Genomic DNA, 27,946 nt, shown 5'->3' on the forward strand with positions numbered 1-27,946 from the left:
GGAAGGATCTGCTCATGATTAAGGCATGGGCCTGGCAACCAAGAGGACCTGGAGTTTATTCCAGCACTGAGTCCCAGATCCTCACAGGTATTTAGGCTCCTGACTTCCACTGAATGGAAGTTAAGGGCCTAAATATCTTAGAAGGGTAGAATGTTGTTATTACAGTACAGACTAAGCAGGAGGGGAGAGAGGTTCTGGTAACATCCAGTGCCCAAAGCAAAGGAGCAGGCCCTCTGAATGTCAACAAGTCATTCCACTCTGTTCCTGTAAGAGTATGGGTGTGAACCGGCTGGCACTTCCATTGAATCAAAAGAGCCCTGAGGTGCAGATGAAATCCATGAAGATCCCTGGGTCTTAAGACCTGACCTGGACACCTAAGAGTACGGAGGAGCAATAACGACCTCACAGTTAAGAATTAAAGAGAAAACTTGCTAACACCTTAAGCGCTTAGCTCTGGAGCAGCCCTTTCTTTGTGTTCTCTTCCTGTCCCCTCCCCACACGGCTGGCTGTGTTTTTTCTCCCAACGGGGACCCGAGCCGGCGCTGGTGGAGGGCAGTTACAGGAACGCAGTGGTGCAGCTGACATTTACTAATCAGCTCTAACCTGAGAGCAACACACACACTGTCTCGCTTGCTGTCTTGTCTCCATGGAGACACTGCAACCTTTGCTCACTAGTTAATGGTATCTGGGAAGAGACGCCACCCTTCCTCCCAACGCCCTCTCCCGCACACCTGGAGGAAATGGGAACTTGTCCACCGCAGGAAAACCTGTCTCCTTCCTGCAGGACAATTTGCTTCCGAAGCTGGGGAGGAAGGGGTCTCTGTTTGCATTGCTAATAAAGAAGCAAGCAGAATTTGGCCATGCTTGTGTGATACAGGTGTGGGGATAGTCCTGCAAGTTATGATGGAGCCTCACAACAGTTTTATGGATGGAGAGATCATCTTATTCTCCAAAGACCCACCAAGAAAACATATTCAAGGATTTTTTTTTATCATAGGGTGACCAGATGTCCCGGTTTTATAGGGACAGCCCTGATTTTGGGGTCTTTTTCTTATATAGGCTCCTATTACCCCCACCCCCTGTCCCGATTTTTCACACTTGCTGTGTGGTCACTCTAGACAGCAGTGATAAGTGTCTCTGTCCATAGCGTACTTCTACATTGCTAGGCAGGGCAAAATTTGTGCCGTTCATGGCTCTCTGGTGGATGTCGTTCCCTCTTTCTTCCTGCAGCTGACACACACAATCATCCAGCCCTGAGGGTCACCTGGGCTTGATTATTTAACAGCAGATTTCGAGGTCGGTGCTGATGAAATCAGCCGAGCAGCCCGAGAGATTATGGTGACCCACACGCCTGGGTTTCCTGAAGTTATAGTCGCACATACTCAAAAGAATCCTCACGTATTTAATACAGACATGACTGCGGGGCCTGCTAGGGCAGCAGGAAAGTCAGAGCACAAAGCTGTACACAACTTCCTGGGACAAATGCAGTGAATTCCCACGGCAGGGGGGGCCAGGAGCATGCTCCCCTCCCAGAAGTGCCCTATTCTCATCTATTCTGTTCTGAAATTAACATGGGAAAGATGCCCCTTACCTGCTACCAGATAATGACTATGATTAGGCGTATCTCTACTGCCAGCCGAGATCTAAAGGGTTTTGTGCACTCCAGCAGAGTTTGCAGTTGCAAAAAAAAAAAAACCCAAACCCAACAGCATTAGAGTGTAAATAGAAGACTAAAGACAATAGTATTGTCCATCACGAAAGGACACGGGCAGAACCAGCTCTAATGACATTTGATAGCACCATTCGGTGCTAGCGGTCGGAGCCTCGGGGGGAGGGGATGAAGCAAAATAATTGGACGCAAACGGACCCAAACCTTCGCCCAAAATTCGAACCTGAACTTTACTTTGGCGATTCCAAAAATGTGAATGGCCTTTTCCCAACCTTGTTTTTAAAAATCATTTACAAATTTGCACTCCCTGGTTCTGGACAGCAATAGATGAGCTGAAATACAATGAGACAGGCAAGACATCAGGATAGCCTAACCCAGGTGGTAGGGGCTGGTGTCTGAAGAGAGAGCCAGCTCCGTGGGATCTCCAGCCCACTTTGTAGACAGCACGTGGGTGCAGCAGTGCTCCCAGGGCCAGATGAGTCTTCGTGGAACAGTCTGTGTCGTTCAATATAGACATTGGCTGGAGGTCTGAAAGGTGCCAGCAGAAGTTAGGTGCCCAGGTCTAACTGAATCCAAGTGTGAATTGGGCACCAGCCTCCTTTAGCCTCCTCTGAAAATCCCAGCTGATCTTGACAGCATCAGGCCAACAGGCTGCCGGTCCCTGCAACTATTGCTTCCATTTGCAAATGCACTTCTTGATGCATCCCAGTTAGAATGGTTCCTCCAACAACAGAGCACTGGCAACTCATCTCCCTTCCTTCCCAGGTCTGCTGTGGCCATTTCGGTGGCTTTTGGAAGTGGGGGGCCAATGCAAACAGCAGCCAGAAGCACTGCTGTAGCTTCTCCCACAAGCCATCAGCTCGGCTTCTTATTGTCTGGGCTGCCAGGTCTCGGTGCCCCAGCATGCTCCTTGCTTCATCAGGAAGGATGTGAGCTGGACACTCAGGCTCTTACATGTGCTGAAGGCCAGAGCAGTGGTTAGATGGTCTTTTGGGAGGAGGTATTTGGAATTTCGGCACCTTTGAGTCTCTTACACTGGAATTCAGTCTCCATTGAAGAGTCCATCTGAGTGGCTTTTGCTGTCAGAGTCACAGGCCTTGGACCTCTGTTAGCGTTTTCTGGATTCATCTTCAGAACCCCTTTGGCTACCTCATCCATCCCTGGAATGCAGCAGAAAGACAAATTCCGCCCGTGGTGCATTGTGGCCAGCCGGGACCTAACAAGCACACCCCTTCTGAGCTCAGCCAGGAGCCAGGTTTGAAAATAACCAGCCCCACCCTCACAAATGCCCATGGTGTGCCCCCTTTCAGTACATCCAGTAGGTGTTGACCCAACTCAGGGTGTAGGAGCTGCTGGCATTGAAGAGTTCTTTGTGCAGGAAGAGCTGTGGCTTCTGCAGATCCTTGAAGCTATGGAACAGGCGAAACCCTCTGGCCTCTAGTGCCTTCAGCAGGCTGTACCAGTACCGCACCACGGCTGCCTCGCTCCCACTGACCTCAAAGCCGGGCCAGTGGAGGTGGATGGCGAGGATCAGCTGGTGCACTGCGGCCACGGTGCCATCCACAAGGATACTCTCCAAAATCTTCCACTCGGCGCTGGCCAAGTCCGCCTCCAACACGTCGATCTATCCCAGGGAGAAAGAACAAGCAAACTCAGCTCCTCTAGTCAGCGCTGCCCAGGGACTGGTGCTGTCACGGGAGGGAACTAGGCTGGGGCAGGCCAAGAGAAGTCTGAAAATGAGACATCTGGACACACCTGGGAGTGGGAAAAAAATGAGCCCTACTGCTCTTAGCCAAGCTCTGCCAACATCCTTGTTTAAGGCTGTTTCTTAGAGCCGAGGAGTTAGCAGGCCCGACGAAGGGGAGCTGTTCATTGATGTTTGCAGCCTGATCCAAAGTCTACTGAAGTCAATGGAAAAGCTCCCATTGGCTTCGGCTCAGCCCCAACGTGCAGTTCTGTTCACAATAGCGGAGATGCCCTCCAGCTGGGGACTGGTCGAGGGATGGATTAGACCAGAGAGGCTCAGTCTGCTTCACATGCCCTTAAAAGCAAGTTCTACTTGTAGGCACCTCCCCTCACAGCCTCCCATGTGGACCCTTCGCTTTCCTGATGGCAGCCAGAGAGCCCAGGAACCCCCATGGGTAGCAAGAGGATGAGATGGAAGTAAACTCAGCTAAATGTGCAGGGGTGGGCTTTTTGGTTGCATTCCCCCTATTTCGTTCCTGTGCTGTGGATTTCCGCTCTCTGGGATCAGGCCGGGTCATTTATTGGGAACAAAGGCCCAGATCCACAAAGGTATTTAGGTTCCAAACTTCCACTGAAATCCACGGAAGCAGCCCTGTTGCTCTAGGATGGAATTTTAAAAGGAGCTGGGTTCCCAAACCCCATTAAAATCCAATGGGAGTTGGGCGCTGGATTCTTAGACATCTTTGAAAATTCTAGCTCTGACCTCTCCAGGTCACCTTGCACATCAGTTCTGTCCTCTCGCATATTCGCTGCCCTTCCAGTTTTGGTGTCTTTCTCAGATTGGCTTATGGTTGAATTTACATCAAGGAAGATGTGAACTAGCTGCCTGAGATGCAGAGAGGGAACTGGATTTTAGGCTTCTCTGTCTATGACATCTAATGGGTGGATGGTGATGGGGCAGGGGGGACGATGTTATCAGATGCCATTACCTTCTTGTGGCCAAAGTCCTGCATGATCTGATTTAGCCTCTTGGAAGGGCTCCTCCGTCTCTGCAAGGAGGCGACTGGGCGTCGCTCATGCCAGTCCAGCCACAGTGCATGGTGCTGCACCTGTCCTTTCTGCCAGAGGTCGGTCTGCTTGTAGGGGGTCAGGCCAAAGCTGTGCACCTGGCACTGCATTTCGCTCATCCGCTGGCTGAACTCAAAACCCCTTTTGACCATGCTACAAATGAAGAAAGGGAGAGAGGCACTTTCAGGCTCTGCAAAGTTAGGCTGACCTGCAGAATATGCGGGTGCAAGGCAAAGCATGATGGGTAATGTTATGCAAACTGAGGCAAAGACACCCTGGCTGACTTTGATCCAGCCCTGCAGCTGAGGTTCCAAGCAGGCATGTTTTCTTTACCCTTCAGGTTGCTTTTCAGATCCAACCTGTCATTGCGGAGCCCACTGATCACGGGGCAGCTAAAGGGACTGCAAGGGGGACGTATCTGAAGAAGCAAAGGGATTCGCTGGAGACATCGGATCTTATGGACTCTCTGCAGCTTCCGCCCTGGTCTGCACATATCGCAGTGACACACCTCGAACATGCCTTGGAGGTTTGGCTGCCCCGAGCCCCAGATTTACAGCCCAAGCATCGGGGCAGATGGAGAGCAAGAGAAAGGAAAAAACAGTTATATCAGAGCTTATACCTGGGCCCAGTTAAGGGAGGGAAGGGAAGCCCAGAGCACCAACTATCATGACACTGGTCTGTGTGCTGCTGGTGCAGAACCTCTATTCTGGAGCCCACAGGCTCGGAGAGCAGCTCAAAAGGGATCCCAGCAGGCTTGGAATCTCCAAGTCAGCAGCTGTCACATGGATTAAGAGCAGCTTCTTCCCCACCCGCAACTGCAACCTGTCTGAGCTGAACAAGTACAAGAATGAAGCCTAGTTAGAGGCCCAGAATTTCACACAGGCCTTTGGGGCACGGTTTTGGCTTCAGTCACTGTGGCTAGTCATGACTCAGGCTGCCAGAATGTACCCAAGAGTGGATGGTGTTCACCGCAGCAGCTGACTCACGCGTGTGTAACAGACTCACAGACAGGGAAGTGGGTGGCTCCCAAGACTGGTGATGGGACATGGTGATATTAACCTCTTGGTGGCCAGTCCCATGTCACTAGCATCTGAAAAGTCACTGTCTGCAGGCCGGGCGGTGGCCTGTGTGAAATGGGATGCTGACCCTTTTTTGTGTGTATCGTGGGAGTTGCACATTCCTCTGATGTCTCTGGTTCTGGCCACTACTGGAGATGGGATGCTGGATTAGGTGACCATCGGTCCAATCTGGCCTGGCAAATCGTAATGGGCAAGTTTCCAGCACACACAAAATCCCCACTACCATCAGCCCTTCTGCTGGCTGTCTGCAGGCTGGGGCTGAGCAGGCCAATGAGACCCAACGACTCTCCCACCCCTAGAGAAAAGAGTCCATCCAGAACTGGGGTGAGCACATTAGTGGGTAGCGACTGCCAGCTGTGCTGTCCCTATTCTGTGATGCCAGGGACCTGTGCTGGCTGGGGCTCATAAAACTATTGCTTTTAACCAGCATTTCAGTCTAGAAAATACACCCTAAGACAGAAGGTTTGCTCAGGAGGCCTCCATCCTGAAGGACCCAGGATTATACCTGATGGAAGGACATGGGGTCACAGAGCAGAACTGGTTGGAAAAAGCAGCCCCAACCCCCCGAGAACCCGTTCTCAACATTTTTTACTGTTTTATTTCAGAACTTGGATGACATTTTTCAAACAGTGAAAAGTGTCGGCTGGAAAAAAACAAAGTTTTGTTTGGATGAAATTTGAATTTTCCATGAAAAATGTCATTGAAAAAATCAAAATCCAAAAGACGGTGACAGCTCGCCTGTCGAATAAGTATCCGTCCCGACCCCCTAAATCCATCCTTCCGCAGCGGCCCTCCCTGCCTCTGTTCTTCCAAATTTCGGGTGCCCATCCACGGGAGCACGATGCTCACCTGAAGGTATAAACCAGGCACCTCTCCTGCTGCAGCTTCAGCGACCCGGTGGGCATGTGATCCAGGCAAACTCGCCATGCCCCGGCAGTGCTGGCTGTGAAATCCTGGAGCCCAGCCTGGCTCAGAGCTCGGGAGCAGGGCAGCTGAAGGAGAAGGGAGAACCAAATCAGCCCTTTAGCTGGGGACTGGATTGGGTTCATAACCCAGGGCTTGGGAGGTACTTGGCCCTTGAAAGCTCTGTTTTCATCACAGCTCAGCAGCCATCCCCTGCCTGAGCCCAGAGGCGGCCAGTTCCCATCAGCCAGTGTACAGAGGAAGTTCTCCTCCCGCACCATACGGCTCTTCGCTTCTATGTTAACAAGCCAGCACCATCCCTCTCCAGGAAAGCTCACTTCAGCTCAGGATCCTCCAGCCCAGGTCCACCAATGCCCCTTGCCCTCCCAATCCCTAATGGCCCCATAGGAATGTCCCCTTTCCCTCTGCCCTGAGCCTCCTTCCTATCTAGAGACTTCCCCATGCCATCATGGCCCCCAGGGGATGGGACTCTGCGGGGCTGTCTCGTCTCCACCACAGGAGCTTTCTACAGCACTGGTCAGGGACTGGGATTTTATCTCCTCCACCCCTCAGATCCTGCCCTTCTGCAAACAACCAGGCCGCTCCTCTGATATGTGAGAGGCGGGTGCCAGCAATGAGGGCAGAAGAGGAGAGCGTGAAGCAGCCTCCAGAGGGGAGAGGCAGAACCCCAAATGCAGGTCACTGCCTCTCCAGGCAAGAGTCTTATCCAGCTCCCTCCCAGGCGGGGTGCCCCCCGGAGCTCTTATGCCACCTCTGGGCTGTGTTGTGTAGCCGGGGGCTGGCGTGGGGAGGGGGAGCCATGCTGTGTGACCTACCTGGGGGGTGCTGATGTACGTAAGGAACCGCTCGGCTTCGCTTTGGAGCGACTTGCTGCCATCGGCCCAGGGCTGCAGGGCCACCGCCTGCTGGGTTTTCTAAGGTCACGGAGATAAAATGCGCAGTAAGTCAAGCGCTGGGAGCGCTGCGGCACGCTGGGAAATGAACCAACCTCGGCTCTTGAGTGTCTAAAGGATTCTGACGTGGCGGAGGAACTTGCCAAGGCACTGAAGGGTTTAATAACCCAGAAACACAGGCTCAGCACGGCAGCACCCCAGTGCCTGAACAGCCAGGGGACATCCGCAGCTGCAGTGCTAGCGCTCCAGGCTGTGCTTTTATCAGCTCCACAGGGCTGGGCAGCACTTGGATGGGAAACTTCCAAAGACAGCCCAGGTGCTGCAGGGAGACGTGCTCCTCTCCTCCCAGCCACTGCTGACCCCAATGCCCTGGTGCAGTGCTAGGGGGTGCCGTGCTGCAGGGAGCAATGGGTAGGTAAAGCATTAGGGGGCGCTCTCTCCTCTGAGTCAGGCCTGACCCCAATGCCCTGGCGCAGTGCTAGGGGGCGCCATGCTGCAGGGAGCAATGGGTAGGTAAAGCATTAGGGGGCGCTCTCTCCTCTGAGTCAGGCCTGACCCCAATGACCCGGCGCAGTGCTAGGGGGTGCCGTGCTGCAGGGAGCAATGGGTAAGTAAAGCATTAGGGGGCGCTCTCTCCTCTGAGTCAGGCCTGACCCCAATGACCCAGCGCAGTGCTAGGGGGTGCCGTGCTGCAGGGAGCAATGGGTAGGTAAAGCATTAGGGGGCGCTCTCTCCTCTGCGTCAGGCCTGACCCCAATGACCCAGCGCAGTGCTAGGGGGTGCCGTGCTGCAGGGAGCAATGGGTAGGTAAAGCATTAGGGGGCGCTCTCTCCTCTGAGTCAGGCCTGACCCCAATGACCCGGTGCAGTGCTAGGGGGCGCCGTGCTGCAGGGAGCAATGGGTAGGTAAAGCATTAGGGGGCGCTCTCTCCTCTGAGTCAGGCCTGACGCCAATGCCCTGGTGTAGTGCTAGGGGGCGCCGTGCTGCAGGGAGCAATGGGTAGGTAAAGCATTAGGGGGCGCTCTCTCCTCTGAGTCAGGCCTGACCCCAATGACCCAGCGCAGTGCTAGGGGGCGCCGTGCTGCAGGGAGCAATGGGTAGGTAAAGCATTAGGGGGCGCTCTCTCCTCTGAGTCAGGCCTGACCCCAATGACCCAGCGCAGTGCTAGGGGGTGCCATGCTGCAGGGAGCAATGGGTAGGTAAAGCATTAGGGGGCGCTCTCTCCTCTGAGTCAGGTCTGACCCCAATGACCCAGCGCAGTGCTAGGGGGTGCCATGCTGCAGGGAGCAATGGGTAAGTAAAGCATTAGGGGGCGCTCTCTCCTCTGAGTCAGGCCTGACCCCAATGACCCAGCGCAGTGCTAGGGGGTGCCGTGCTGCAGGGAGCAATGGGTAGGTAAAGCATTAGGGGGCGCTCTCTCCTCTGAGTCAGGTCTGACCCCAATGACCCAGCGCAGTGCTAGGGGGAGCCGTGCTCCAGGGAGCAATGGGTAGGTAAAGCATTAGGCGGCGCTCTCTCCTCTGAGTCAGGCCTGAACCCAATGACTCGGCACTGTGCTGCTGGAGTGGAAATTTCTTCTGACTGCGTTGTGAAACTGAGGCCCTGATCGTTCCTAGCCACTATAAGCTCTTCTGACACATTTCACAAAGTAGGGGCGCTAAGCCCAGTGTCCTGGCCATATTCCAACTCATGTAATTGCACTTTGCCTGCCTAAAAGTCTCCCTGCAGTTTCAGCTGTGGGGTTAACAGCTGTACCACCACCATCACGAACCAATCCACACTGGAGGAGGGGAGTGGCGTGTCAGGAAGCATTGCTGCAGCTGACCAGCACGGGTGCATCACTGCATGGGTGAGCTCCTGTTGGCTCTGTCTCCCCAGAGCTGCTGTGGCAGAAAGGGGCTGAAGGACTGACCAGCTAATGCAGGAGACTTTGCATTTCTAGTGCCTCTCACCTGAGGGGTGCCATGCTCTTTACAAACACTACTTAACCATGTCTCACAACTCGCTCTCCCACCATGCCCCTTCCCCAGCAGCAGTGAGGTCCCATTATCACCATTTTCCAAATGGAGAAACTGAAGCACAGAGGGGGAGTAACTTGTCTAAGGCTACTTTGCAAGTTGGTGGCAGATCCCAGCACAGATCCCAGTAGTCCCAGCGCTTGACCCTGTGTTCTAACTCCTAGGGGATGCTGTCTCCTGAACGAGACACTAAACGGACAGTTCCCAGTAAGATGGACCAGGAGAAGGAAACAGAAACTCCCTCCCTTCCAGCATGGCTGGAGAAGGGGCAACGTGGGAGACAAAGGCCCCTTTGCGCAGGCAAGAGGCTTTGAGTACAAAGGGAAAGTCAGCTACAGCAGGAAAATGGCTCTGTATCTGCTCTGCCTTATCAGCGCAATCAGCAATAGGCCTGCAAACAGCCCAGAGCCTCCTGCTGCAGCTCCTGGACCGGCAGGTCATTAATTATGGCCAGAGCCAGCCTTAAGCATAAGCAAACTAATGACCATCTAGGGCCCCACGTCCTAGGGAAGCTTCATCCAGCTCACAGACTGGCCCAGCCTCCCTCTGCACAGCTAAGATCAGCAGAGCCAGCTCCCTGCCTGGCCCTGTTCTGGCAGCAGGATCAGAGCACGTAGGGGGGAGACAAAGTGGTGGAGCCTCAGCAGGTCAGGGCTTTATAAAACGAAAAGCTGGTCTTCACAATGGCTCTGTGCCAACCGCCTCGCTGGCCCGCCTCACACAGGGGCCAGCGTCCTCCTCACACTCAGAGCCCACAGCTGGGTTTTCAATGCCCGACCCAGCCAGGCCTCCCAGGGCTTGCACAGATGCCTTTAAATCCAGGAAAAACAATGAGGAGTCCTTGGGGCACCTTAGAGACTAACACATTTATCTGGGCATAAGCTATACATGTATTAGTCTCTAAGGTGCCCCAAGGACTCCTCGTTGTTTTTGCTGATACAGACTAACACGGCCACCACTGAAACCTTTAAATCCAGGGCGAGCCAAACCCCTCCTGCACTGTGGCCCACTGCCATGAGGCACAGGGGACACTGGACCAGCACATATGTGTCCTAGCTAAACTACCCCAGCCTAGCCCAAGGTCGTCCCCTCAGGGCCGCCCAGAGGATTCAGGGGGCCGGGGCAAAGCGGGGGAGCTGCGGCGCTTGTACTCACCCGGCGGCGCTCCGGGTCTTCGGTGGCGGGGGGCCCTTCAGTCGCTCCGCATCTTCAGCAGCACTGAAGGGCCTCCCGCCACCAAAATGCCACTGAAGACCCGGACCGCCGCTGGATCAGGGCTCGCAGGGCCCCTGCAGGGCCTGGGGCAAACTGCCCCACTTGACACCCCCCCCCTGCTGGGCGACCCTGCCTCCCGTCCCGGAGCTGCCACATTCTTGGTTTCATCACCCACGTGTTCCCCAATGCTTAGGGGTGATACCAATCTGCAAACCCTACCCCGTCCCTCCCTCTCGGGGGCCATGGAGATGGAGGCGAGAACAAGGGAGGTGGTGAATGGTGGGGGGTGGAATGTATGGAGAGGCCCGGGGGGGGAGTGGTGATGAGGGCTGATGATGGTAAGGAGGTGTGAGGTGGCACGGTGTGGGGGATAGGGGGTGGGGCACTGCAGGGGGCTGATGGGGGGAGGTGGTGGGGGATGGAGGCACCACTGGGGGCTGATGGGGGGAGGTAGCAGAGGTGAGGGTGGGGGCACCGCTGGGGGGACTGATGGTGGGAGGGAGCAGCAGCAGAGATCTGGCCTGGAACCGCAGATACTTCAGGACCCAGCTGAAGCCTGCGAGCTCCCTGCCTCCTGTGCAGTTCACAGGCATGAGGGGCAGGATGGGACACGGGTCCCCTATTGGGAAAGGAGGGGGCTGTGATTCATGGTGCTAATATCTCCTCTTAATTATCCTAGACACAAAGGGGCTGGGCCCAGCCAAGATCAGCAGCGTGTGGGACAAAGAGCAGGAGATGTGAGGGCAAGCGAGCGGGGACCCATCATGCCTGCTGGAACCTCTCCCTTCCAGCCAGAAGGAAGGTGCTGGAGGCTGGACAGCCTGCACTGCCCGCTGGAGCCGTCCCAGGCTGCCAAATGAACTGGGGTGGGGGGGAGGAGAGGCTAATCTCCACTCTGATTAGGCTGAATTCCCAGCGATGGAGGTTTCTTCTTTTTTCTCCCCCCTCCGCAATAACAAATAATAATATAATCCCCTTAATCCCTTCCCCTAGGAGCCTGCATTCCGCGCAGAGACAGGAAGCTTCTGCCACCGCTGATAACTCAGACAATCTGGGTCCATGAAAAATGAATGAGTGCCTTGGGTTGCATTATGCCCCCCAGCTGAAGAGCTCTGCCCTCCCTTCTCTGAGGATTCACCGAGGCCCCTCTCCCCACTCACCCCCCAGCCCCTCCATCACCCACGCATTCTTCACTCCCTTCTACCTTGGGCTAGGTCCTGCCAAGGCTGCCTGGAATCAGAGCCAGGATGATATTTACCAGTACCGTGGCAGGGCCCTGACTGCCCATTGACATGTCACTTTCGCCTATCCGCTCCCAGATGTCCCTGGCTTCTGCTGGCGAGACAGGCTGCGTGGCGTTCGGACAGCAAACAGTTCAGCGGGAGTCACTGCCTACAGCCTGGCAGGGCCGTACCCTGGAGTCAGCCCGACCGGGCACCACCACTCAGCAACACACGCAGGGCCAAGGCCCCTCTGCTACACACACAAGCCCTGACCTGAAGCCTCCTTTGGGTCCCATCCGCACCAGAGCCAAGAAGAACAGAATGCCAGTCCACTCATCTCCTCACTAGATCACACTCCCTCCCAGAGCCAGGACAAAAACTCAGGAACCCGACTCCCACCAATCCCCTACTCGAATCTCCAAATCACACTCCCGCCTAAAGCCAGGAATAGAACCCAGGTGTCCTGACTTCTTCCCTCCCTATCAGTTCTAGTGCCTGGATTTTGTTGTAGACAGCTGTTGCGCACAACACTGAGCAACACACACAGCAAGTAAATCCCACCCCCTGCCCCCTACATAAAACAACCTTCGCTTTCATTCTCTAGCTCTCCTTTCCCCATGCTTTGCTGATCTCAGCTTCTCCTGTCTCCAAAACAGCTTTCAAAATTACTGGAGAGTGGAGACCTTTGAAAGCTGCCCCCAGCTGTGTCGGCTTTTGGTTTCCCTCCCCCACATGCTCAAAACATGACAGCAAGGGCTACGTTTCTGAAGCCCCACACAAAGGATGAGCAGTGCCAAATGCAGCATCAGAGCGACTGCAACCCGCCCCTCCCTCCACCATTACCACCTTGGCACACACGCTCCTCTGCTCTTGCAAACCAGCTGCCCAGGGTGCACACGCAGGCAAAGGGTGCGCGCGCGTTTACAAAGCGAGGCAGGGCTTTGGAAATTCGGCCTCCATTCGTTCAAAAGGCACCGGGCTGTGATTGCTTAATATCCCGTCAAAGTCAGAGCAGGAAGGGGCTTAAATGGCTCAGGGGAACAGTAATAGGCCATGGAAGTTGCTGGTTCAATTCCAGTGTCCTCTTCGCTGATACGTGAAATGAGTTTGCTGGGCCTTAGCCCAGTTTCTACTGGGGAAGCAGGTACCTCCTAACACCCCCCCACACCCCTGTCAATCAGAGATGGGAGGCCTGGCTGCCAGCCTCCAGTCCTGAGGCCAAGGGTTAGGGGCTCCTGGGTGTGGCACTCCGGCATGAGTGAGACGCGCGTGCTGCTGGGGATGGGTGAACCCCTGGGAAAAGCAAAGGAGGTTTGGCATTGCAGCTGCAGGGACATTTCGCCCCCTTGCAACGTGGGAAGGGTGCTGCACACAGCATGAGGGTTGGAAGAACCTGATGTTGTCCCTGCATAATTTACAGAGGCGCATGCATCCCCATGTGCACATGGCCCCTAGCCTGTCAGTCAGAAGGCTCAGGAGAGGTCACAGCATCGCGCCATCTCTCAGGAACTCCCTCCCAGATACCGGGACACTTCCTCCTCTCTGAAAATCTCGCTGGGAAGCCATTCTGGCCGGGAGATTTAAAAACAAACAAAAGGAGAGGCTTCCGCTAGCAACACACACTCAGCCCACAGGAACACTGCCACAGGGGGTGACAGAGTCAAAGACCTCAGCGGGGGGTGCACAAGGAGGACAGTTTTATGGTTAGTAACAGGGGCTGGATGGTGTCATGGCTACAAGCAGTGGTTTGGCTGTCAGGAGATTCAGTCTATGCCCAGCTCTGGATGAGGTATTTCCCCACCCCCTCTCTGTGCCTCAGTTTCCCCATCCATAAAACAGGAATGGGGATTCTCCAGGTTGTGAGGGGAATTATTGGCACAGGGCATTTTGATCCTCAGCTGGAAAGCTCTGGAGAATGGGCCGATCCTGAAGTCCATCGCTAACTTCCTACTTTGACCTCATTCAGGCAACACTCCCGGTGAAATCAGTGAGAAGGGAACGGAAATCTCGAAACCTTTCAGGCCACAACTGCTGTTGAATCAAGGTGCCAGATCTGGCAGATCACAGGTCTGATCGGGCACATGCCAGGTGATTGAAGTTACCCCGTACAAAGGATGCTAGGTAGGAGTAATGACTGTCATTTTCAAAGCCTGTAATTTTAATGAGAATGGGGTGGCCAGATCTCCAAGGCAGCTCTGAAAATCTCAGCCAGCATCTGTTGGGATTACACATCATGAACTAGCTACCATGTTTGTACCTCACTGCCCTCTTCTGGCTGAAATTAGAAACACGCAATGGTGTCATGGACTCTATACTGGCAACAACTAATGAAGATTCTCCTTTAGAACCAATCATAGTGGGCTTTAGGAGCAGGAGTTGTTGAGTTCTATCCCCACTGTTGCTGAAAAGTGCTGAGTTGCCCAGGTGTGGCACAGAGACACCTGCAAAGTCCTACGGGACTGTGGATTTGTGTGTCTATCGCTCACTCTCCTGTACCCAGGGTGTGCAAAGTCTCAGAAGAGCATGTTTAGACAGGTTGTAATACCTAGGCACAGCAGTGTCTCTTGGGGCACAGCAGCCTCCACACTAAATTCCTTCCTTGATGCAGAAGTCGGCCCTCGACTGCAGCTTTAATGCTGTTTTATGTTTAATCTCCCTTGCTTGTTTAACCGTAATCTTTAATAAAAACCTTCAACTGGCATCACATCTAGTGCCAGGGCTATGGGGTGAGGCAGTCACTTCACCAGCGGAAACCCATCCATCCCCTTTCTGCTGCTGTTGATACAGTACCAGTCTGAACCCGCGGATACTTAGCCTGAAGCTCTTCGCCTGCACTGGTACAGACACGGCTGGTGGTTTTAGATGTCTGAATGACGCAGACAAGAACAGTCAGATGGAGAGGCTGCAAAACCCACACAAAAAGCCTCCCCCAGCCTTCCAGTCACAGCAACCTCCCTGTTCATCCCTTCTCTCCCACCGGGGCCCCTACATGTGTGTGTGTATAGCTGCCATGACTAGCCCTTTTAACGGGGGACCCTGCGTGTAAAAAGACTGGCTGCCCAGGGGCCCTTAATAGGGGACTGTGATTGATTGAGACTGTGTGTGTGTGTGTGTGTGTGTGTGTGTAATAACAGTGCTGTCTCACTCTCTTCAACAGAGGATTGTGACAGCACGTGTGTCCTGCGTGGAACAGCGCTGTCTGGATCTTCGGGAGAGATTTCCTGGATGTGAGGAACAGAGCTGCAAGGCATCACTCACTGTGAGGTTGTGTGTGCACGTACATGATGCCTGTGGATCGGTGCATGGACCAGGGGGACGGGGGATGTGTCAGGACAGCTGTGTTGCTTCAACTCTGCCCTCCCTGCAGTGATCCCGTGAATTTCCACCCTGATGAGCCCGCTGGAACTCCTCTTTCAGAGCCCTTCTCCCGTTAGGGGCAATTTGTGGGCTTCTCTAACTTTTCTCAGCCTTCCCCGCTGTACAGGGATCAGGCTGCTCACTCTAGGGTGGAGGGGGTGGGATTCCTGGAGAAGCAGGGGGGAGGCAAATTCCTTCTCTGTTCCCAAGGGAATTGAAAAGTTAGACTCAGGGAAAACCTGCAGTCACCCCTCTGGCTCTACCCACCGCCCAGCCAGACAAGCCTCCTTATAAAGAAGGTGCAGGTTACAATAGGAAGCAAAGCTCCTAATCTCAGCAGACGGAGGCATTGCAACAAACCAGGACAGTTCACAGACACCTCTCAAGAAGGCAACGAAAACAGCACCGAACACGTCTCTCCACCCTGGAGATTCACTCCTGCAGGCTGCAATGCCAGCCAAGATTTCAGCACATGGGCCAGGCTCCACCCTGGCCCCCATCCAGCAAACCTTACTGAATCAAGCAGCACTTTTCTGGAAGGAGTCTCATGGCGAGCATGCAAACCCTTCTTTGCACGAGTAGGGGGCTGCCCCCATGTTAAACCCACCTCCTGAACAGAGGGAAAAAAAGCCACAATACAGAAGAGCAGGGCCCCCTAGCAGGGAGATGCCAGTAGATCACCTGCGTATGGAATCCAGGCTGGGCTGGTTAATCTCACTGCTCATTAACCAGTAGCAAAGGCTGCCAGCCCATAGGGTCACTGGAGCAGGGCCCAGCCCTGGACAAACCTCCTCCCTGGGGCTGGCCGTTCATCACCTTCTGACTCCTTTTGGCTTGGGCCTAGGGTGACCAGACAGGGGTGGGGTGCGGGAAGGGGGGTAATAGGAGCCCATATAAGAAAACGATCCAAAAATCGGGCCTGATCCTATAAAATCGGGACATCGAGTCTCTCTACTTGGGCCCTTCCAAACATAAATGCAGCCACTTCCTCGGGTTTCTTACGTGCCCCTTCGGCCTGAGTCTCCGTGAATCCCGTTCATCAGAAGCAGCAGGCAAAGGGAGAGAAGAGAAGGAGATTTAGTGGGGAAAGCGCAGCCCCCCGACCCCCAAACCAGCCAGTCTCTCTCCCCCACCTCCTCAAGGGGGTCCAGTGCAGAGTGGGCAGGGGAGGGGAAGGGCGGAGAAAGGCTCGTTGCGATCAAGGGAAGGAAGGAAGGAAAAGCCAGCAAGGGAAGGAGAGGGGAGGGAAGCCAGGAGTTCTATCAGGGGGTGGTTAGCCGGAGTTAGGAGCTTGGTTGGGGAAGGAGCCAGGCACCCCGGAGAGGGGCTGCAGGGCAGAGCGCACGGGGGGAAGCAGGGCAGGGGGGCTCTGGTTCCTTACGGGCTGGCCGAGGTTCTCGTCCTGGTAGCGCTGCAGGGAGCCCGAGCTGCGCCCCCCGGCCGGGGCTCCCGTCCCCTCGTGGCGGCGGGCGGCGCTGCCCGGGGCGGGCCCCCCGCGGATGGTGATGATGGTGAAGGGCCCCGGCTCGTCGCCCGGGCGGCCGCAGCGCAGCAGGATCTGCCCCAGGCTCAGCACCCAGCAGCCCAGCAGCAGCAGCCGCAGAGCCGAGCCGCCTCCCATGGCTCCCGCCGCAGCCGCCGGCTCCTCCACCTGCAGCCCCGGCCGGGACCGGCCCCGGAGGAGGGGCGGCTGGGGAGGGGCAGCGCAGCCCCCGCTCCCCGCCCGGCGGCTGCATTCCTGGGCTCGGGTTCCCAGGCCCCGCCGCGACCCTGCCTCCGCCGGAGCCAGCCGCGAGCTCCCGGACCGGACCGGACCTGCTCGGACACTGCCGAGACCCCCCCCTGCCCGCTGCGGTTCCATGCTGCGCCCGGGCCACGTGCCCAAACCCACTCGTGCCCTGTGGATCCGTGCCATGCCTGGGCCACGTGCCCAAACCCTCTCGTGCCCTGTGGATCGATGCCACGCCCGGGCCACGTGCCCAAACCCACCCGTGCCCTGTGGATCCATGCCAGGCCCGGGCCACATGCCCAAACCCACTCGTGCCCTGTGGATCCATGCCAGGCCCGGGCCACGTGCCCAAACCCACCCATTCCCTGTGGATCCATGCCAGGCCTGGGCCACGTGCCCAAACCCACCCGTGCCCTGTGAATCCATGCCAGGCCCGGGCCACATGCCCAAAGCCACCCGGGCCTTGTCGATCCATGCCACGCCCGGGCCACGTGCCCAAAGCCACTCAGGGCCTGTGGACCTATGCCAGGCCCGGGCCACGTACCCAAACCCACCCGTGCCCTGTGGATCGATGCCACGCCCGGGCCACGTGCCCAAGCTTCCCCATGCCCGCCGCACTGGGCCCAAAGCCAGCTGTAGTGTCCATGCCATGCCCAGGCCACGTGCCCAAACCCACCCGTGCCCTGTGGACCCATGCCGCGCCCGGGCCACATGCTCAAACACACCCGTGCCCTGTGGATCCATGCTATGCCTGGGCCACGTGCCCAAACTCACCCGTGCCCTGTGGATCCATGCCGCGCCCGAACCATGTGCCCAACTCCCCATGCCCACCGCGGTTCCATGCTGCACCTGGGCCATGTGCTCAAACCCATCTGTGTCCTGTGGAACCATGCCATGCCCAGACCCTGTGCCCAAACTCCCCCATGCCCGCCGCAGTTCCATGCTGCACCTGGGCCATGTGCTCAAACCCATCTGTGTCCTGTGGAACCATGCCATGCCCAGACCCTGTGCCCAAACTCCCCCGTGCCCGCCGCAGTTCCATGCTGAGCCCGGGCCACGTGCCCAAACCCATCTGTGCCCTGTGGATCCATGCCACGCCCGGGCCACATGCTCAAACCCACTCATACCCTCTGGATCCATTCCACACCTGGGCCACGTGCCCAAACTTCCCTGTGCCCGCCATGTTGGACCCATAGCCAGCTGTGGGGGCTGTGCCCTGCTTGTTCAGCGCCATGCTGTGCCCGGGCCATGTGCCCAAACCCACCCGTGCCCTGTGGAACCATGCCGCGCCCGGGCCACATGCTCAAACCCACCCGTGCCCTGTGGATCCATGCTATGCCTGGGCCACGTACCCAAACCCACCCGTGCCCTGTGGATCCATGCCACACCTGGGCCGTGTGCCCAATCCCACCCTGCCCTGTGGATCCATGCCACACCTGGGCCGTGTGCCCAATCCCACCCTGCCCTGTGGATCCATTCCACACCCGGGCCACGTGCCCAAACCCACCCATGCCCTGTGGATCCATGCTATGCCCAGGCCACATGCCCAAACCCGCCCGTGCCCTGTGGATCCATGCCACACCAGGGCCACGTGCCCAAACCCGCCCGGGCCCTGTGGATCCACGCCACACCAGGGCCACATGCCCAAACCCGCCCGGGCCCTGTGGATCCACGCCACACCAGGGCCACGTGCCCAAACCCGCCCGGGCCCTGTGGATCCACGCCACACCAGGGCCACGTGCCCAAACCCGCCCGGGCCCTGTGGATCCGTGCCGCACCCGGGCCATGTGCCCAAACTTCCCTGTGCCCACCGTGTTGGACCCATAGCCAGCTGTGGGGGCTGTGCCCTGCTTGTTCAGCGCCATGCTGTGCCCGGGCCATGTGCCCAAACTCACCCGTGCCCTGTGGAACCATGCCATGCCCGGGCCATGTGCCCAAACTTGCCCATGCCCACCGCACTGGACCCAAAGCCAGCTGTGGGGTCCGTGCCATTCCCGGGCTATGTGCCCAAACCCACTCGTGCCCTGTGGATCTTTGTCACACCCAGGCCACATACCCAAATGTTCCCATGCCCTGTGGATCCATGCCATGCCTGTGCCACATGCCCAAACCCACCCGGGCCCTGTGGATCCATGCCATGCCTGTGCCACGTGCCCAGATGCTCCCATGCCCTGCCTGTCCATTCTGCGTCCACCCATGTGCCCAAACCCAACCCATCTACGGCCATACCCAGCTCCATGCTGTCCCACATCCCAGCTAGATGGTGCCCAGGCAAAGCCAGGACGGTCCGGGCCATAATTTCATAGCCAAATAGCATATATTGGCCACACCATGCCTAGCCTCTATTGTCCCCATCCATGTCTGTCCAGACCCCACTGGGCTCTGGATCCAGGAATGCTGCCAAAGTGGCAGCTGCAGGAGGCTCCCACCCGAGACCTGGTGTCACGACGGGATGCGGGCAGTCTGACCTAGTAGTCAAAGCAGGAGTCAGGCCAGGTCAGAGGGCAAATGGAGACTCAAGTGTCAGGCGGCAGGAAGGATCAGGTTACCAGGAGATCAGAAGCAGGAGACAAACTCAAGAGCAGAACCACAGATTGCTAACCAGCATCAGGCCAGGATGCCAGGAAGTCAAGCCAGAGGAGCAGGAGCAACAGGGAACACACAGTCCAAGGCAAAGTGAATCCCACTGCCATAGACAGCTTCCTCTTCCTGTGCTGGGTTTAAATAGGGGCTGTGAACCAATCAAGGGCCCCAGAATTTTGCCAATCAGCTCCCAGGACTGGGGGGTCTGCTGTCTGAGATCAGCTCCTTATTCTGACTGTGTTTAGCCCAGCTCAGGATGGTAGGTTGGAGCCTGCTAGTGCTAAAGACTATTGTAGAGCAGTGTTTGAGACCCATGGTCCCTGGCTTCAAATGTTAACTCTGCTGTTTGACTTCAGACAAGCCACTTGCCCTTTCTCTGTTTTGTCTATTTATAGATTGTAGGCTTTGGGGAACCAGGAGTGACTATTACCATGTACAGCCCCTAGCACAATGGGGCCCAATCTTGATTTGGGCCTCTAAGCTACCTGAGATACTACCTTTCCTCCCTTGTGCTGCCGTAACAGCTGAGGCACATTCCGCTGTCAGACTGTAGATTTGTGTGGCTGGGGGGGCAGACATTTTTCAAAGAAGTCAGCATAACACCAGCTTGAATCTGGAATCATTTCTGATAATAGAGATCTATAATCTACGTAAATCATGTTTGATAGACACATGCTATTACAATTAATTAATCAATGCAATGTGATTATTTCAGCCCCCCCGCAAAAACAAACAAAAAAAAAAAACACCTAAAGTCATTTTCAAGTAGCTCTGCTGGCAAAACTTTGTAATCAACTACACGCGTCTAGGCGCTGTGCTGATAGGAAAGGCTGGATTATGCTGATAAAAAACATAGCAATCAAACCAATTGGAAAAGCTTTTTCTCAGCCACGTGACTAGTGCAAACTGTTTTTAACTGAGTCTTAAAAAGCAAGCTGTAGTTGAAGAAAATCAGATCAGGTTTTGAAAATGTTGACCATTTAAAGTTGGAAAAATTCTGCTGTGCAGCTGTGAAGCTGGCCCTTTTAAATGCTCATAACTTTAAAACTACAATAGCAAGCGTCTTCAAACTTGACTCGAGTCTCAGATCTCAGGGAGATCTGCACAACAAGACAAATTTGCAGTGCCTGGAATCAGTCTCTCGCTCATGGTACCTGAATGCAAAATTATTCACTGGTGCATAGGAAGGATTTTTCCCCCCACCATACGCTAGTAACTAAGGTAAATCTGAACTAATTTGTCTGAAACTTTGCAAAAATAATAAAAGAATAATCTTGAGACCAAGCATAGGCCTTTTCAGTACAAAAGGAATGCCTTTCTTGAGATAATTAAGAATGACTGAAAAGAGCGATTTGAACAGAAATTATAACTTAACCTTAACACTTTTAGTATAGAACTCTGTATATGGGCAGAAAGGGTAACCTTACACCTGGACCCTCAGGTAGGCAGTCAATCAGGGTGGGATCTGTGGTCTTTTTAAAGATGTTCACAATTAGACACCAGGGCCCAAGTCACTTGTGCAGTCCTTTCCACCAATGCAAGGTGAGTGTGAAAATGCTACCAGTTCAGAATGCTGTAGTATTTTGCACCCTTTTTACACTAGTGCACGAGGTGCAGAGCAATGATGCAGTGGGGCCTATATATGGAGCTATACCTATCTCATAGAGCTGGAAAGGACCTTGAGTCCATTCCCCTGCCTTCACTAGCAGGACCAAGTACTGTCCCTGACACTTATATATTTTTCTCTGAGAACTGAACTCAGAACTCTGGGTTTAGCAAGCTAATGCTCAAACCACTGAGCTATCCCTCCCCTGCTACAAACAATACACCCTGATTCAGGGGTATAAACAGGGAGCTGTGGAGTGGAGCGGCTAGAGCATAGGACTGGGGGCCAGGAATGCTTGAGTTCTAATCCTGACACTGACTCACTGTGCAGCCTTGGGCAAGTTCCTTCCACCCTCCTGTGCCTCAGTTTCCCCATCAGTAAGCTGGGGGTTTAACGACACTTAGCCACTTCTCAGGGGGAGGTGTCATCTGTTAACATTCACTATGTACTTTGAAAGACAAAAACATTCACTATGTGGTGCTAAGTGCTAGCAGTGAGTGCCCCAGTCTGACTCTAGTGACTAGTCATTCCTCTCTCCCCAGGGCCTCGCCCACTGGCTGTGCCAGTCCCTCAGCCTCAGTCATGCCCACCGACCTCAGCAGGGGCTAAGGGCCACCAGCCCCTTTCAGGAGGTTGCTGGCCTCAAGGCTGGGGCTGGGCAGTGCACAGCTAGCAATGGCATCGGGGCTCAAGCAGCCTCATGCCTGCCAAGCTCTGTGTGTGCGTGTGCACGTGCATGTTTGTGTGCATGTGCACACGTGTCTGCGTGTGCACGTGTGTGTGCGCGCACATGTGTGTGTCTAGCTGACTCTGCCTCCCGCTCTGTGCTCTCTCTCTTTTGTCTCTACCTTTTGCAAGTGGCTCTGGGGGGTAGTGGGGGGAGGCCGGGGCCTTGCTCTAGCTCCGTGTGAAGGCGAAGGCAGAGCCTTGGCGCCGTGTAAACACCAGCTGTATCAAGAGTGAGCGGCTCCTTCTAGGTCAACAGACAGCTGAGTTGTTGCCAGGCAACGGCCCTGCTCTTCTTCCTCGCCAGCCTCGCTGGGTGGCGCCCGGCTCCCTACAGTGCCATGCGCAGGCCAATTCCAGCCGCTGGCCTCAGGGCAAGGGGGTGGCAAGGGGCTGGACTGGCAGTCTGGCAGCTGCCACGTCACACACTAGCTGGGCGGGATGGCTGGGCTGGGGGTTGCCCAGTGATGGGATTTCAAGGAAGCTCAGGGGTATTTTTCTGAGCCATGTTGCTGATGTGCCCTCCTCCGGCTCGGAGACCTCCAGCCATCCTCGGCCAAGCCCTGCTGAGTCCCACCTTACGCCTTGCCAAGCATCCTGCAGCTTCCTAGTGCAGGAGTAATGCTCTGCCCTCATCCGAACAGGGAGGGTTCGTGGGTATTGGTGCTACGGGGGGGGGGGTGTTAAACTCCTCCCACCCAAACACCTGTACGTGACACCCCGCAAAGCTGGCTGAAGCCATCAGCCCCCTAGGAGCATGATCTCTTCAGCCTGCACCCCTGATCTCCTTGCTGGCGCCTGAGTCCTTCCAGGAGCTGGATCCACGTGGCTCTTTTCCACCCCTCTGCACAGGGGCAGACAAGGCCCAGGCAGGATGCAGTGTGACATAAGTGATACTTGAACCTTGCATCACTCCCTCAGTGGCGGGCGGGCAGGAAGGGTGAACATTGAGGCCTGCTCGGTACTTTTGCAATAAGCAAATCTGGTCCCAAGCCTTCATTCTGTATAAGCCAATGGTGGGGTGGCTGCTATGGAGACATCATCTCCTGAGAGCTCTTGCAAACCCTCCGCCCTTGTTACTCGGGCTTCTGGGCACCTGCAACCATGCCAGCTGTGCTGTGACCTGGAAAAGGCTTGTTTGGAAGCCACCCCTGGCAGCGGCAGTCACCATGGAGCAGCCTCTCGTGGCTGGTGCTTCAGGGGAAATGCATTTCCAGAGGACTGCTACGGGGACCGCGGTGAAGGAGTTAGAGGCCCTGGAGCAGCTGGCTGGAATGGGTGCTGTCTTCCCTAAGCTGTGCATGTTGGAGTTCTGGCTGGAAGCCTGTTCCCCATGGTGAACCTTTCCAAGCCACCGCATATCCTGCCATGTAGCAGCAAACGGCCTGTCTCGGGCCCCACTGGCCCATTCCGTTTGCCCTGCTGGCAGGGGAGCAGTTTGCCGATGGGGAGGGAGGCGAATGTGAGGGCAGCAGATGCCTGAGCCACGCCTCACTCAATCCTTCTGAAAAACCCCTTAGCACGTCCTCCTGGGCCCATCCCCTTCGCTCACTGCAAACACAGCCAGCCCCTCCCAGCAGGCCAATATCGATCAGGGCCTGTGGCCCTTTAAATGCCACTCCGCATCTGCCTGCCTAGGCCCTGTGAAAATAGGGGTGCTGGCCCTTTAAATCAGGCACCACCGGGTCACGCTCAGAAGTGGCAGATTGGCAGGTGGCTCGGGCGGTGGGCGAGCCGGGGGGGGGGTGGTGTTCTGATTTGTTTCCAGGCTCTTGTTTGATTTGGCCGTGATGGCACAGGAGGGAAGGCAGGAACTTGGGAGGTTCTTTTGCCTTCAGAAGCGATGTGGGGGAGGGTGTCCTTTCCCTTGGTGTGTGTGTGCAGGGGTCAGAGACAAAGCGGGGGGCTGGAGACGCAGAGGCGGCTGGTTTAGCACTCACCCAAAGAAGGGGGAGTGGGGTTTGCATCGGAGAGTCCAAGCCTCTCCCCCCCCCCATTCTCTCCTGGCACTGTGCAGATGGCTTTCAAGCCTCTCATATTTGCTGCGGCAGATCTCACTCCCCCCTCGTCCATCAGTATGGATCATGTGTTTTTCTCCATGGCAACCTCCTTCCTCTCCCCCCCAACAATGCAAAAAGCACTTAGCTGCAGTAGCCATAACCCTGCGGATCTTGCTAACCTCTTCCCACCCACAGGTAGCTGGTGCGCTTTGCCAGCCTCTCCAGCCCACAGGCCCCAAGGCTGGCTCCCTCCCTCCCGGCCGGCGGTGGCCGGTTTAGCTTCCTGTTCCTGGAACTTGCGTGCCGGGCTCCCTTGATGGCACTGGCGTTTTTCCCATCCGTCTCTCTCTCTCTTAACCTGTCTGCAGCCCAAAGTCGATGCACTCTCCCCCTCCCATTGCTGGCGGGGAGCTGAGCAAAGCTGAGCTATCTGTCAGGCGCCCCGTCGCTGTGGCATGGAAAGCCCCCTTCGGCCTGCGTGCTGGGGGGCCGGATCCCTGCCTGACACTGAAGGACGGCAAAGGGCACGGCGCCATGGCCAGGAGACAGAGCGCTGGCTCTGATTCATGCTTCTCGGAGCCTTGAGTGAGAGGCGGGCTGGGAGGGGAGCAGGCAGCGTGCTGTTCAATCATGTTCAAGGGGCCATGGTCACATTGAGCAAGGGCAGCCTGGGCCTGCTGCCTAGCACTCCGTCAGCCCCTGTTCCTCGGAGGGGGAGCTTGTCCCAGGATCTGCTCCCTGGTGGACACAGAATCTCTGGTTCCAGGGCTTCGTGCCCAGCGCTCAAATCCAGACCCCGGGGCTCATTCCAGCTGGGCCCAGGGCCCTGCTGCCCCAGGGAGTTTTGCCATTAATAGGGGAGCAGGGCACATCCCTTCCTCTTCTTGTCAGACTTTTCCCCACAGCCACAAAAACCTCCTTTCCTAATCCGTTCTCCCCAAGTCTTGCCTCCTGCTCAGTGCAGAGTCCCCATGAAAGCCACCTATGCCCTCTGCACTCCACCCACTGGCTGTCTCCTCCTCCCCTGCCGTCCCTCATCACATTGCTCATCACAGGGGCCAGCCCTTGTCTAGCCCCCAAATCTGCTGCCTCACCTCTATTACTGCACCCGATTTACATCAGCTGTGCTGCATCAGGGAGCACCCAGCTGTGCCCAGCTTCTGTGGTAAGCGCATTCCAGGCCAGAGATGACACAGAACTTGATTTGTGCTACTGGACCGAAGCCACCCGCTGCAGCAGCTGTAGCCCATCGTCCTGCTGCAGCAGTCGCTTTCCTATGCCCCTCGTTTTTGGGTATCGGACAAATAGGAAGTACAATAATAACTAGGCAAATACAATTTAGATAGGGCTACTATAAGGTGGGTGCATAACTGGCTGGATAACCGTACTCAGAGAGTAGTTATTAATGGCTCCCAATCCTGCTGGAAAGGTATAACGAGTGGGGTTCCACAGGGGTCTGTTTTGGGACCGGCTCTGCTCAATATCTTCATCAACGACTTAGATGTTGGCATAGAAAGTACGCTTATTAAGTTTGCAGACGATACCAAACTGGGAGGGATTGCAACTGCTTTGGAGGACAGGGTCAAAATTCAAAATGATCTGGACAAATTGGAGAAATGGTCTGAGGTAAACCGGATGAAGTTCAATAAAGATAAATGCAAAGTGCTCCACTTAGGAAGGAACAATCAGTTTCACACATACAGAATGGGAAGAGACTGTCCAGGAAGGGGTACGGCAGAAAGATCTAGGGGTCATAGTGGACCACAAGCTAAATATGAGTCAACAGTGTGATACTGTTGCAAAAAAAGCAAATGTGATTCTGGAATGCATTAACAGGTGTGTTGTAAACAAGACACGAGAAGTCATTCTTCCGCTCTACTCTGCGCTGGTCAGGCCTCAGCTGGAGTATTGTGTCCAGTTCTGGGCACCGCATTTCAAGAAAGATGTGGAGAAATTGGAGAGGGTCCAGAGAAGAGCAACAAGAATGATTAAAGATCTTGAGAACATGACCTATGAAGGAAGGCTGAAGGAATTGGGTTTGTTTAGTTTGGAAAAGAGAAGACTGAGAGGGGACATGATAGCAGTTTTCAGGTATCTAAAAGGGTGTCATCAGGAAGAGGGAGAAAACTTGTTCACCTCAGCCTCCAATGATAGAACAAGAAGCAATGGGCTTAAACTGCAGCAAGGGAGATTTAGGTTGGACATTAGGAAAAAGTTCCTAACTGTCAGGGTAGTTAAACACTGGAATAAATTGCCTAGGGAGGTTGTGGAATCTCCATCTCTGCAGATATTTAAGAGTAGGTTAGATAAATGTCTGTCCGGGATGGTCTAGACAGTATTTGGTCCTGCCATGAGGGCAGGGGACTGGACTCGATGACCTCTCGAGGTCCCTTCCAGTCCTAGAGTCTATGAGTCTATGAATCTATGAAAACAACAATACTTTTAACCTCCAAGCCACCTTCCAGCAGAAGATCTTAAAGCACTTTGCAATTGCAATTCGGTGTTATAGTATCAGTGGCACTGAGGGTGAAGAGTGGGGCTTTCCTATTCCCAAGGCTCACTGCTCTAGTTCTTCTCCATTGGCCCTATCCATTTTGTTAGCATTTAACCTTTCATTCTTCCTTAAATCCCTCCATTTCCAGCTCTCATGGTCGCAGAGAAAGTACTTCCAATGGGCCCCCATGGAGGGCTGTGTGTCTACGCCTGTAGATAGACAATCTGGAAGAACAGCTGGGAGAGGTTTGGATTTCTCCATTCATCTGAATGAGGTGTTGACTCTGAAACATAACAACTTGCCGCCAACACTGTTGCCGATTTCACTGCTGCTGCAACTAATCAGTTTAGTCAGGGTCTGGATAACACAGACATCAGATACAGCAAAGAGCAATTAGGCCCCATAATACCCTCCGTGCCAGTGCAGGATTAGTCTATAGCACTATATTCTCCCAGCTAGCTTGAAAAGTCCCAAGCAATGTGGCTTCCCCCTCTTCCCCTGGGAGCTTGTTTTACTATCTACCAGGCCCCTCCCTCACTGTTAGGCCCTGGGTTTTGCAGGCTTTGTTTTCCTTCTCTTGATTCCACCCTGTTACTCCTCATTAGAGTAAAAGCGAAAGCAAGAAGGAGGCAGCAGTCACGAAGGAAGAAGGGGCAATGTAGTCCCAAGGCAGAGCCACTCAGGGTGATACCATGGCCAGTGGGGCCACAGCAGACACCCAACACTTACCTCCCCAGTACTTCAGCTCCTGATTATGCCCATTTCCCAGTCAGGAAAACCAAGGGCAGCTGGAGGTGATTCACTCCAAGGTCACACAGGATGAGCTGGGACTAAAACCCAGTAGGCCAGGCTCCCTGCCCCAATAGCCTCTAAGCCTGTCTGCCACTCCTGCTCACTGTGCCCCTTGCTATGATGGGTGATGCATTATAATGCACCAGGCTGGCAGTGCAAGGCTCTGCCGAGAGACGCGTCTCACCCATCACCTCCTTCCCTGTCCAAGCGGTCACCTCTCTTTGATTGCTCCATCCACTGCTATTTGTCTCCTCTTCTCCCTCCTGGAACCTGCTTCTCCCCCTTCCACAGCAGGGAAGTTTTAGCAGAGCTGCTCCTGACCGGCGCCCGTCCAAAGGCAGGAATCTGGTCCCAGTCGGGCACCTGGGTGCTATCACCAAAAATGAAACCGGTTTTCGCAGTCCTTTGCTGAATCAGGCCGTTCTCCGGAGCAGAGCTCCTGGGATTGCAGCCTGTCTCCCAGGCCCACTAGTCACATCCATCCCTGCTTGTAAGGAACAGAGGCTCTGGGCATCTTGCACTCTTCTCCCTATATCTTGCATGGTCAACCTCAAGCATTCAAAATCAGCCCCCCCCGACCCCCTATCAAATTATGAGAGCAAGTTAAAAATCATGAGGTCTTTTAAATCAGTTAGACTTGGGGGTTTGTTTTCTTCACCTCCCTGTCTCAGAGCTTCACATGTTTAAGCTTTTCTCTGCACCACAACTAGCAACGTACTTTCCTCCCCAATAGAAGCTGAGATTCGCGATGCTGAGAGCCAGGGCTTTGAGAAAAATGCCAGCTATCAGGAGCACTGGCAGCACAGCCCATCTGTAAACACGCTCGCCGGCACCTGCCTCCTAATATGCATCTCTGGCCTTTCTCGCTGCAGCTCCGGCATGGT

The 27,946-nt window shown here is 55.1% G+C and overlaps 1 protein-coding gene across 1 annotated transcript; it reads right to left on the reverse strand.

The window, feature by feature from the left end:
* Positions 1-1,892: 1,892 nt before the first annotated feature.
* LOC115637780 (methyltransferase-like protein 24) lies at positions 1,893-16,993 on the reverse strand. Its single transcript, XM_030539375.1, has 5 exons — positions 16,514-16,993; positions 7,242-7,340; positions 6,352-6,494; positions 4,345-4,576; positions 1,893-3,293 (listed from the first exon to the last, which is right to left on the reverse strand). The coding sequence occupies exons 1-5, from the start codon at positions 16,991-16,993 to the stop codon at positions 2,976-2,978; spliced, it is 1,272 nt and encodes a 423-aa protein (XP_030395235.1). The 3' UTR covers positions 1,893-2,975.
* Between the last annotated feature and the right edge of the window lie 10,953 nt (positions 16,994-27,946).

This window comes from Gopherus evgoodei, chromosome 20, assembly GCF_007399415.2.
Source record: "Gopherus evgoodei ecotype Sinaloan lineage chromosome 20, rGopEvg1_v1.p, whole genome shotgun sequence".
Taxonomy (NCBI): Eukaryota; Metazoa; Chordata; order Testudines; family Testudinidae; genus Gopherus; species Gopherus evgoodei.

Bases quoted from the DNA above. Each gene is read 5' to 3' on its own strand.
- LOC115637780 (XM_030539375.1), bottom strand. From the start codon at position 16,993: ATGGAACCGCAGCGGGCAGGGGGGGGTCTCGGCAGTGTCCGAGCAGGT. The intron at 7,341-16,513 runs GTAAGGAACCAG...CCGTGACCTTAG, and splicing joins ACGAGAACCTCGGCCAGCCC to AAAACCCAGCAGGCGGTGGC. The intron at 6,495-7,241 runs GTAGGTCACACA...CTTCTCCTTCAG, and splicing joins CGTACATCAGCACCCCCCAG to CTGCCCTGCTCCCGAGCTCT.